This window comes from Haemaphysalis longicornis, unplaced genomic scaffold (assembly GCF_048455015.1).
Source record: "Haemaphysalis longicornis isolate Haplotype H1 unplaced genomic scaffold, Haemaphysalis longicornis Haplotype H1 scaffold_10, whole genome shotgun sequence".
In the NCBI taxonomy this organism is placed as follows: Eukaryota; Metazoa; Arthropoda; class Arachnida; order Ixodida; family Ixodidae; genus Haemaphysalis; species Haemaphysalis longicornis.
In genome coordinates, this window is record NW_027526204.1 from 61,330,617 (window position 1) to 61,342,202 (window position 11,586).

At 44.9% G+C, this 11,586-nt stretch overlaps 1 protein-coding gene and 1 long non-coding RNA gene across 2 annotated transcripts; both read right to left on the bottom strand.

Moving 5' to 3' along the window:
- Nucleotides 1-1,733: 1,733 nt before the first annotated feature.
- LOC144157761 (uncharacterized) lies at nt 1,734-3,720 on the bottom strand. Its single transcript, XR_013319853.1, has 3 exons — nt 3,517-3,720; nt 2,394-2,475; nt 1,734-1,921 (listed from the first exon to the last, which is right to left on the bottom strand). It is a non-coding gene; the product is annotated as an uncharacterized LOC144157761 (long non-coding RNA).
- Nucleotides 3,721-4,399: 679 nt separating this feature from the next.
- On the bottom strand, nt 4,400-8,891 carry LOC144158625 (uncharacterized). Its single transcript, XM_077689643.1, has 2 exons — nt 8,767-8,891; nt 4,400-7,946 (listed from the first exon to the last, which is right to left on the bottom strand). The coding sequence occupies exon 2, from the start codon at nt 7,736-7,738 to the stop codon at nt 6,242-6,244; it is 1,497 nt and encodes a 498-aa protein (XP_077545769.1). The 5' UTR covers nt 7,739-7,946; nt 8,767-8,891; the 3' UTR covers nt 4,400-6,241.
- Nucleotides 8,892-11,586: the final 2,695 nt, after the last annotated feature.

Genomic DNA, 11,586 nt, shown 5'->3' on the forward strand with positions numbered 1-11,586 from the left:
GCTTAAGTCTTATAAACAGGCATAACTAAATTTGATGTTTGCATCAGCTTTGTGCTGTATAAGAAACCAGTATCAAACATGCATGATAGGTCTTTTGGTAAATTGCGGGCATGAATTTTAGCTTTAGTTAAACAACAAATCAAGCTTTAGTGGAAACATGCACTTGATAGCATACTTCAAAAGGACGCCAAAGTTATGATAACATAGCCGTAAGCCAAAAATTCTTGTCTGACAACTTAGGCCATGATTATCAGAAGAGAATTGCAGTACATGCACACATATTAGCGCATTTAACAGGAGCGCATTTCCAGAAGTAGGGCATCAGTAGTTTTGAACATTAACATTTATAATATGAAACATCTGTGGGCTATTTATTAAAAAGCAAAGCTGCGAACCATCCCAATGTTATTATCGTTCCTTAATGAGTATTGACGAGTGCGGATTCCCGGGCGAATTGGTGTTTCCTATATTGCTTTTGACTTCCAGGTAAAATTCGGTTATTCGTATATCCTTATTAAACCTATTTAATAAATGTTGCATGAACAGCTTCACAAACATGGCCAAATATACAGATTCTTTACCTCAATATTTGCACGGTTGTATGCAAAGTATTTCGAATTGTTTGGATACTGCCATTGAACAATTTCAGACGAATTCGAGTTTGAGCTACATTTATAAGATGGTTCTCAGAGGTGCACTTTCCCAGTACAGCGTTATTGCCACGGTTCCCCACAGAAAAAACGCAGAATGTGGGAAAGTAAAAAGAACATTTATTACAAATTCACTGTTTCATACAAAGCAGCGTTTATGGCTATGTTCCCTACATTCTCCGTTTCACTCAGTCTAATATTACACTTGGAATTCACTCGTCTTTACGAATGCATCTTTACACTTCCCTTTTAGGTTCCTCTCTACAGTTCCACCTGAGTTGTGATTCCCACGCCAAGTTATCGTTTTTTTATGCAGCACTAACAAGTTTCTAGTCAGATTGCAATCTGTCTTTTGGACAAACTTTAAATGGGATCTATAATTTTCCGAATGAAAAAAGGCGGAAGCAGGCACCAAATTAGGGCACGCTGAAGATTTCCCGAGGTCATCTGAATAACTTGTTCCCTGCTGCCGCAGATGGAGGCATATATGTGAGGGACCGTCGCTTGGATTTCCCCACCTTGAAGAGCCATCTACAGAAAATTTCAGAAAAAGAACAAAGTCCAGTGCAACCATAAGCTCCTCAATCCAAACCACACGCATGTGAAGTACGAAAAATATATTGCACGAAAATGAATACGGAGACCAGAGAATGAAATGAAAGGCCACACCAGAGAAGGAGGAATTTACGGCCTTTTAAATAATTTCACATCATTTCAGTAATCGTTACACAGACTAATTTGGCCGCATTGTTCAGAACAACGCGAAACCACTATAGTCATACCAGCCAACAGTCCCGAATTTTAATCGTGCCGTGTTCTAGTTTATCCGCGAAATGTTTCTGCATGCTCACCCAGAACCGGCAGAAACTTTGGGCTACGAGATAAACTGACATACATGTGCAAAAGAGAAAGCAAAAACATTTCCGCGCCTTCATGTGGAATCACTGGTACACGCAACAGAGCGAACGTCGCACTAAACCCAGGAAACGTGCTTTCACGATGCTGACGCCATCTGCGTCACATTTTTGGCTGTACTTAAACATCCCCCCCCCCCCCCCCCGTGTACTGGCAGTTTCATTTTGAACAAGGATCCCACGTGGAAGCCGAAACGTTTTTCATTTCAGTAAAGTGTTCTTATCGGTGGTTTCTTCCTCGGCTACCAGTAAAAAGGAATCGCCAACTTACATTTTTTTTCGTCCAGATGTGTTGTGGGAGAGGATACATCTAGAACTTGCACCGATCTTCAAGTGGCATTCCCAGGAGGTCTGTACCTGTAATGACTCGAAGGGTTATTTGGGTTAAAATGCAATAGGCTTTAGAGCTGGGCAGTTTGTATACATTCATAATGAAAGAACACCTCAAACTTCACAAGACGAAGAAAAGAACACCGCACAAGCACTCACTAACAACTGGAGCTTTCTTAAAGAGCTCTTTTCGAAAAAGAGTTCTTCTTGTTGGCTCTGCAAAACCACACATCTTATAGAATAGCTAGAGTTGCTGAAAAACTACAAAGCTCCATGCTGAGGAAATTGTTATGTGAATTCATAACGTTCATGTCATAACGAACTGATAGAAAGAGTCACCAAACACGAGGCAAAATAAGATACGAAATATAACATCATAACACTTGAAGAAAGGCCTCGCGTTTTTACAAGTGAATCATACTTTTGTCTGTGCAGGCCTGGGTGCCAACTTTACAAAGAATATTTGAATGATTGTGTTTTAGTTATTGCATTTTCATACCGTTGTTTCCACTGAAATCAGACTTCATTTCAACTTGTGTCATACGCAGGGAAGTCCTGGTTGTCAGCTCAAGGAACACTGCCTGCAAGAAAAACAGTAGTGCTGATAAGTCATAGCATAGGTAGCCAGATGCAACCACACTTTTCGAACAGCCAGGAACCGATGAGGGTGCAGCACCCATTTTTACACCTGCACTTGTCTGTGTAATTCGTCACAATTTCTGTATCATCAAATAACAACAATCAAGCAGCCTGCATGCTGGATCATACATACCACCATTCAGTAAAGTCGCTTTACTGCACTACACTAGGATCACGCGAGATAACCATTTGCCCTGCAATACCACGCGAAGGAATAAACGACTGATTTGTGCGAATGAGAATAATAAACCCACTTAACATGGTGAAAATGCCCCGCTACCTCAAAATGACTAACACCAAATTTACCCACTCAAGGAAAAGAATGACAAAAATGAAGAGTGTTGTACATATGAAAACTTTTTATTGTGCGGTAGTTTAGGGCAAACTTTCACAAAAAAAGAGGCTTGTGCTGGACAAGAGTGAGTTTAGAAATTTTGGGCAGCATTTCGTGGACTACTTTTCTGCAACACACACGTTGTGTTTATCCGGATATATTATTACAAGACCAATAAACTAGACACCATTCCGAATATATGCAGCGCGAAAAATGAACATTTCCCGACGGCTGAAACAACGTGATAATACCCAGAGAATAGCGCGATAGTATAAGACTTTAATGGAAAAAAATTCAATTGTTCAAACAGTGCTACCTGACAATTACATGGGCCAATAACTCGTCAAGTGCGCCCGATGCAGCCAACAGCGTAAACAAAACGCTCAACACATGACGAAGGCGCGCAGAGCAGAAAGCAGGTCACGGACGCCGTTATCTGTGCTTTCCCGATAGTCCGCTCTAGTCTGACGCAACGAACGCAAGCACGTGATTTCATTCAATTGCCGTCGCGAACAACAGGAAACGTCCAGCGAAGCAACCAGTCAGGTAACGAAAATCCCTCTCGAAAGCTGCAATTTCAAATTGAAAAGCCCCCAGCGAAAAGATACATCCAATGAAAACACGGAAACCGTTACGGAAATATCCTCACCGAGTTCGCTTTCACCGGCGCCGGGGCATTGGTCCAACATGCCAACTTGATGCTGGTCGAAGAAGAACGAGCCGTGTAGCGCTGCCAGTCACAAATGGGCTCACCGCAGCCTCCGCGACTCACGCCGACAAATGAGTCTTGTAACAGCAATCCTCGCTTCATCGTCGGGGTATCACAGCAGTAAAAAGGCTCGAGTGGCGCGAAAACGCGGCCACCGGGCCTGCGGGCGCCGCCATTTCTCTATATCCCGTCATGCAACGGAGAAATCAACGGCCGCCTTGAGAGAAGGCGCGACGAGCATCTCTTATAGGTTACAGGGCGTTTTATAGGTTACAACGTAAAGGTTACATGGCAGATTTTGTTGATGTAACCTATAAATCACTAATGTAACCTATAAACCGCTTTTAACTTCACGCTTGTAACCCTTAGAATGGACTGGGATAAAGAAAACATCAAAATAGATCCATTGTAACCTTTATTTTATAGGTTACTTCCGTTTAGAAGTTACATTAAGGGTTACCAGGATTAGAGTGTAGAAGGGCATTTGTCCTCACTGCGGGAGGCTTACTCCTATCAATTACATGTAACAATTGTAAAATAAACCCTTAATAATTCTCCCACTTGTGCCAACTTGAGGACCAACCCTTCCTGTATAAGCTAATTAAGGTAAATTTGCCCAAACACGCACAATGACATCTGGTAGATTTAAAAAAAGCTCTCTGAATTCATTGGTACCCATTGCCGTAAGAAACCTTACAAGAAACCTGCTTGAGGTCTTCGCATTTCTTCATTACTTCCGCCTGCGCGTAGAATTGCAAAACACACACAGTTTAGAGCATGCACAACACCAAGCAAAATGAAGTCAATACACAAAAGGCTGATAAATATTTACACGTTTTATTGTACAAAAATTGCAATATAAATACAGGTACTAAAACATTTCACCGGGGATTTCAACAAAGACAGGGTACCAGACATTGTGGAGTACCCCTACAATGTAACCACGTAAATATAGAACACACATCATAAATAACAGAGCATTTATGGCTCCCACACGAAAGTGGCAGCACTTGGTTCAGGTCACATATCTTGGCGGGCCAATGCGATACTGACGTCCTACCAGACATTGTATTGTAAGTAGGCTTAATGAATAAATTTCAACGAACATGGCACGAAGGTTTTCCAGGACATATACAAAGCAGCGCAACTTTGTGTACCGCGATAAGCATTAGCACAAAGTCCATTGTATCGAACATGTCAGTGACCGTGGGGGAAGAATCTTCCTGCATTGCCGGTAATGCAGCGTCGTTTGCCCAACAATGAGATGAAATGCACTACTGTTCATCTGTGAAAGCCTAGATACACAGCTAACGATGGGGAAACAAGGAGCTAGATGACAAAACACTGAGACATCTTTCATGCCTAGTTTATGTGTTACATACGTTTTTACACAGTGCTTTTGGTTGCCCTGAGACCAGATAAAATTCCTACCACATTATCACCACATTGGCGCCACCGAAATCGCAGAGGAATATTTGGTACGAAAAAAACCACGGCTCTGAACGTAACAGCTTGTGCACGCTGAAAAACATGTCGCATAAATATTCGAGAGTATTTTTTTCAAAAGGGGGCTCAACCAAAGTATTTTCGTTAGACAAATTTTTCACAGGGTCACCACTGGGCATTTCCTGTTGTGCAGAGACATTATCTGTATATCTAATATTTTTAGTGACATCTTATTCAATCTTATAGCGTTATGTGTTCCGAACTCCAATAAAATAGGGGAATTTTGTTAAGTACATAATAGTACGATAATGAACGAAAAAAAACGAATACCCTCTTCAAAGAAAATATCTTACGTATGAATACCTTTATGTTTTTATACTTTCGGGTTGTTGTATGTTTTATGGGGCCAATGGTATATTTAAATGCACGACCCCGCCTTACATCGATATAGGCCGATTTACTTCTTCTAGTGTCTTTTTAAAAGACAGTCTATGCAATGCTTTTACGTGAGCAACGAGAATATAAGCGCCAGTCTGTTAGGATGCAACATCCAAAACGAGATGTAATATATTTTTAAAGTCAACCCGGCAAAAAACAACAACGTGTTGATATTCCAGCACACCAAGAGTTCACATTCCCTACAATGAGAAAGCATCATCTGTTGCATCAGTTCGGACAAGTTATGGTATTCTTTTCCTCTTTTCCGACGCAGACTGTAGAGTTCAATCATAAAACATCATCGCTCAATATTCTAACAGCAGTTCTGTGTGAACCATAAGTATTTTACAGGCATTGCATCACGTGACACGAAACGTTTCTTTCCCGCTTTTCGTCATCTGAGACTTAATGTACACAGTTTGGTGTTTCAATGTGACACAACAATACCCAGTCTTAGGCTGAATGGGCCCAGTTTGTGCAACAGAAAATGCTTCACCGCGGGTTTTTTGCTGCCCTGTTTATCCGCATTTCGCACGCATGCTGTCATTTACATACAAAACAACAATTTATGGAATAATAGACGACAGAGTTCAAGGCGTGCTTCTGATAGCGCCACTTCGCTACATGGCCACGGGAAAAAAAAACGCAGTTTGTTCGCAGTGGTCATGAAGGTGCTTACTTTACGTCCGTTGAATGTATCCGCGTGGCGGTCAGCCATGACCGACAGTTGTCTCTCCCGTGCCAATCCACACTAACCACTTATTCCAACCACACGCACACTTCACTTGGATGCGGGTTTCTTTCCATTCGACGAACCTTTGCCGCTGCCGTTCTTTGCCTTCTTGTCCCCTTTCAGCGTGCGGACCCCTGGTTCCAGAATTCTAAGCTGACGGGCTTTTTGTCGCTCCCGTATCTTGTTTTTAAGCGTCAGCAGCGTCAATGGGCTGGCTCCAGTGCCCTGTTTGACATGCTTTCCGGTTAGCGCGCGGGACGCCCTCTTCCGCATGCCGCCGCTGTGCAAGTCGGTTTGGTTCCCCGGTTCCGGCGCCATCTCGTCATGCTCTTCAAGCGCCTCCAAACTTGGTGCCATCCCGGAGACCAGCGGCGCCGGCGCCAAAAGCTGACTCGGGAGCCCAGCGGAGGCCGCCATGGCTTCCAGGTGCCGCTTTAGCAGCTCGTGATCGAGAAACCGCTGCATTATATGCGCGTCATACGCGCAGGCGCTCAGCGGGAGTGTCGCCGGCCCCAGCTGCCGCAGCTGTGGGAACAATGTCTCTTGCGGCGCCCTCGAACAGCAGGTCGTAGAACACAGACGTAAGCCGGGATTGAAAAGAAGTTCTTCGTGGATACGTGGCAGTTTGCAGCTTTCCTCGTGCTTTGTCGGCGCGCCATCAGTGTAGGCTATACAAGTCGGGGCCGGTCGCTTCAGAGTGGGAGACGGCGACCGCCGATCCCGAGGCAGTGGTGAAGTGAACGCATCGAAGCTATGACGCCGCGGCGAGCTGCTGTTCGAGTCGTTATGTGTATCACTGTCGGACCTGCAGCGTACACGCGCCAGCCGCTCCAGCAGGCTTTCGTTGGTCTCATCGAACAGCTTCGGGCAGCTTGCCGTGCGCTTCGCATCTCGATCATTGTGGTTGTCGGCGAGAGGCGGTGGAGTGCTGTGTGGAGAGAAGACTTCGGGCGTGGCGGCGTCTTGCCACCTTTGTTGCGGCTGTTCGTCTTGCTGCTGCTGTTGCTCAGGGGCTGAACGCTCGTGTGATATGAGGAATGGAATAAGGGCCGGGTTGGAGTCTTCGTCCGTCTTGAACGGCTTGTTCATGAGTGTACCCCGCGTTGGTGTCCCAGATTCTGCCGGTTCTTTACGCAAGTCCAGAACGATGCCGGTTGAGCTACTCTCTTTATTTGGTAGGGACAGTGCCTCAAGGACAGGATCCTCCATGGCGGGGAAAGGCAAGGCGTATAAAAAACTTTTTTGCCGGGAGTGGGCACAGGCGGTCGGTTGAATCGCAAACTGTCTAGTGGCGCTCTCTGTCTCTGTTTCCTTGCATTCGTTGTCACCCGAGTGATAGTCCAAACTCATGAGTGACTTCTTACGCAAATCCATCGGAAAGTTGTAGTAGCCATCATCGGCGGCGTCCTCCCGATATAATTCGTTGTCTGGTGAGGTCGATAACGAAAAAGACCTAGTCCTGAGTAGCAAGTCACCTTCGAGGTCCTTCATAGCAGCGCCGCGCTGTCTTTTGCCCTTCGTTCTTTCTCTAGCGGTCTTTGTCATCCCATTGCAATTATTGGATTTTGCACTTCTTGCCGTGGGTAACCACCCCTGGTCACGTCACCACTGGTCCCCAAAATTTCACTGTCGTTCTGTCTAAGAGATCCGGCCGGGCAGGCGCTCACAGCAGGTAGTTGAAAACACGGCAGGGACGCCTGAGAAGTGGCCCTTAACGCTCCCGCTTGATGATGTACCGACGCGACATAAAAGCCTGCGAATAGTGCAAAAATGAAGCAGTGATTAGAACACCAAGTCCTCCTCTACATCTACGCGTAACTTCTAAATGGAGCGATTTCTCGTTACAGGAGATTGGAAACTAGTCTCCCTCTAGCAATGTCAAGTGGATCGGAAGACTGATTTTGTCGCACAAACCTGAGAATGTTAACGACAGATCTCGTTAAATCAGTGACTGGCGTGAGCGGACGTCACGCAAAAAAAAACATATAATGAGGTTCACAGGAAGATTTTCGTAGGGAATATTAGCGAGGCAAATTCGAAATGGTAAAAAAAAACGCCAAAATGACTCCACAAGCGCAAAGCAAACCGGGTAAAAGAATTCTTGTGGAGAAGATAGTTCGCTTTGGAAACACCCGTAAGCACCGCGCCGTCAGATAAAAAAACAGCTAAAGTAAATAGCTAATAGTTCCGATATGGCGCAGCAAAGTTACCTGCCCGAGAAGTGACCTGGCAAAAAATAAATGTTTTATGTTTGTTTTTAAACGCAGATGATCTCACCAGCGCGAAAAACTACAAGTTGATAGTAGTTAATCGGTAGTTGACCGGTAGTTGATGTCTCAGAGAGAGCTTTGAGCAGGCGCTCAAAAGCGTTACAACGTTTACGACAACGTCTTTGGGGCCGCCGAAATAATTTTGAGAAATGCTTTTCGGAAATAAACTGGTTTTAGCTGTGCCTCTGCTACTCGCGCGTACCGAGCTATACGTACATAAACATGAAATACGGGATACGGGCGAATGTTAAAGGCTCAATTCGCGATGCAGGCTCAGCGGAAGAAGATGACCAGGTACCGTACCTTCAGCGTAGCGGGATGCATTGTTCGACCTTGGCTGCGTCGACTCTTGCTTCGGCGTATTTCTGTTACTCTAGTCGCGTACTACGAGAAAACGTTCTAACCTTTTGAAACGAACCGGAGGCCTCGCTGAATGAATGAATTTGAGGATTGTGAATGCGATATATAGCAGCGTGGCTAAATTTAGCCAACCTCTCTCCCACTCCATCTTTTTTTTTGCTCAAACTAAGAATGGAAAACGTAAAGTGTCTCAAAAGAGAACAAAGAAACACGACAAAGAATACGAGAGTAAGGAGCCGCTACACGAGGATGACGTAGCGTATCCAGCTAAGCCGTGATTAGCTGAGCTAAAAAGAGACTACACGAGAAAACAAAGGGCGAGGGCGGAGAAAAAACACTTGTCGGAGCGCAGTCCCCCCAAGGAAACGTCTTTTCGAGGAAGCTAAATCGGGACTAAGGTCAGGAAAAAAAGAGAAAGATTTTGAACAATCGGTGCAGCAGCATAGCACTTGTCAAATGCCACGGGGCTTTTTCTACAAGAGAATGCGCTCCGAGCAACATGTTCAACCTTGGTACATGTGTTTTGCGCCTTTCAGCTTGATATTTTTAGGCCTTGCCTGTGCACGGCCGGCGTCGCGAGAGAAGCGATTCATCTGTGTAGAATTTTGTTAAAATATGGCAGTCAGTTTGGCTTCGCAGAACTCAGATCATCGTTTCAAAACCGAGATATATTTCTGGTTATAAGTCATTGTAAGATGCACCATCGTGGGTGTGCGCTCCTTTGTCGGCACTTTGCCATTTACTAGGCTCCAGAGTTTGTTCCATAAGCAGGATTCAATGTTCGCAGACGGATTTTTTGAAGTTGGCCTTTTTATCGCTTGTGTTCCAGAGTAGCTGAACTTGCTGACTCGCTGAAATTCAGGGGAAAAGGGGGCGAAGACTGGCAGGCAGATTTCTGAATGAGCTCAGTACCACATTCACTCAGCGAGGAGAGGTCCTCAGGCATTCCGATGTGATAACTAGAAGCTCCGGTTCCCCAGCAATTTTTGGTATGCCACAAAATTTCTAAGTACGATATGTCAAACCTCGCTTACCTAATACATGCGCATCTAATTATGGAACGTAAACTTTTACAAAGAAAAACGCTTTATTCTGCTGCGTGGCAGCAAACCCAACACGACACGAACCATGATTAAAAAGGATGGGCGATATATTTGCACTGTTTACATAGCGGTCATGAAAGTGCCCGTACAGGCTGCGTTCACGCGCATCTTTTTCGTCCTCAACCCATTCATTTACACCAAAATCCAGGCCCACTGAATGTCCGATGATGATGATGATTGCTATTGGTTTCGCTTTTGTAGCGGGGTGATGACGGGTCATCTTACCAAAAAGGACTGATATACCTATGTTTTATACTCTTGGTTTAATACTAGCACTGCTTAGGGCAGGCTCAAAAGCTTATTAGGCACAAAATACTTTTTTTCCTGTTACAGGTGGTAACTGTCCTAGGCAATGTTCCCCTCTCTGTTTTTCGTCTAGCAGCTTTCTAATATTCTTTTCGCCACCTCGACAGCCTTGAAGTAAACTTCCTCTGTGCTACCCTCAAATCCTAGGGCTTCTGGAAGCCGAATATTTCCCTCATGTAGATTTGGATCGATATCCTCGCATTCTAACACCATGTGCTGCATAGTTTCTGTTTCTTTTGGACAGACCACGCATACCCCATCATTTTGTGAATACTTCCCCACAAAGCTCTTAGTTCACACGCAACCTGCTCTAGTCTCGAAAACCAAAGCACTGCCCTGGGAATTATCGCAGAAAATTCCCTTTCTGATGTCCGATTTCTCACCGCTGTACATCTCTAACGACGTTTTAACTTCCATTTTCTTTCTTGGTTACCTTGGCTGTTTTGGATTATCCACTGTTTTTTTTTCGTATTTCATCGTTAGACTTCTAGCCTTCCTTAACCACTGCGTGTACATGCTTTTCAAGTATAGGTACCTAAACACCATAGCTGCCCACCTACGTTGATCCATTGCTCTCAACCCCCCTCAAAACGTATTTTACTCTGCGCTTCTCGAACTTCAAACGACGCCCAGCCCATATGCACGGCACTGCTTCGTTAGTTGTTTTTCCATAGGCGCCTAAGGCCAAGGATAGGGACAAGAGAAGTTCCGAGGTTTTTAATGGTTGAGAGCACAGCGGTGTGTTATACTGCACTGTTCTTTGCTTCTCGTGGCAATAATGACTGAGCGTCACAGAGGGCGCATACAACGACAAAACGAAAGCTAACGCCAAACATGAAATTATGGTAAGATGGCAAAGGAGAGTTCGTCACCTGTACGTGCCTGTAAATACGCCCTCGTGGCGTTTTGTAGTGTTGGGACCAGTTATAAGCAGGTTACGACTATCCCGGTGCCCCACTAAGCTTGAAATTTGTATGTTTGCATGGGCACAGAATTTATCCTCAGGGTTGAAATGAATCGCTGTTAATTTAAGTGAACAAAACAGCATGTACAATGGCTTTGCAAGGGACAGTTGTATTCACTCCCGCGCAGATGACGGCAATTTTTTTGCCTAGAACAGGTCCAGAAGCGACATGCCATTGTCCTCCTAAATGGACCATGATTCAATGCGCTATACTGCTGGATGACGGATCGTTGATGGAGGTAGGGATTGTAATACAAGCAAAAGACCATCAGTTTCATCCATTCCGCACCTGAACGGGGAGTGAATTCGCCGAACGCGAGGTAAGTCGTGCGCAGCTATTTGCAGCTATGCCTGCGTGTGACCCTAGGAATGAAAGAACATTGTTGTTCG

Coding starts and splice junctions, on each gene's coding strand:
- LOC144158625 (XM_077689643.1), bottom strand. CDS start 7,738: ATGACAAAGACCGCTAGAGAAAGAACGAAGGGCAAAAGACAGCGCGGC.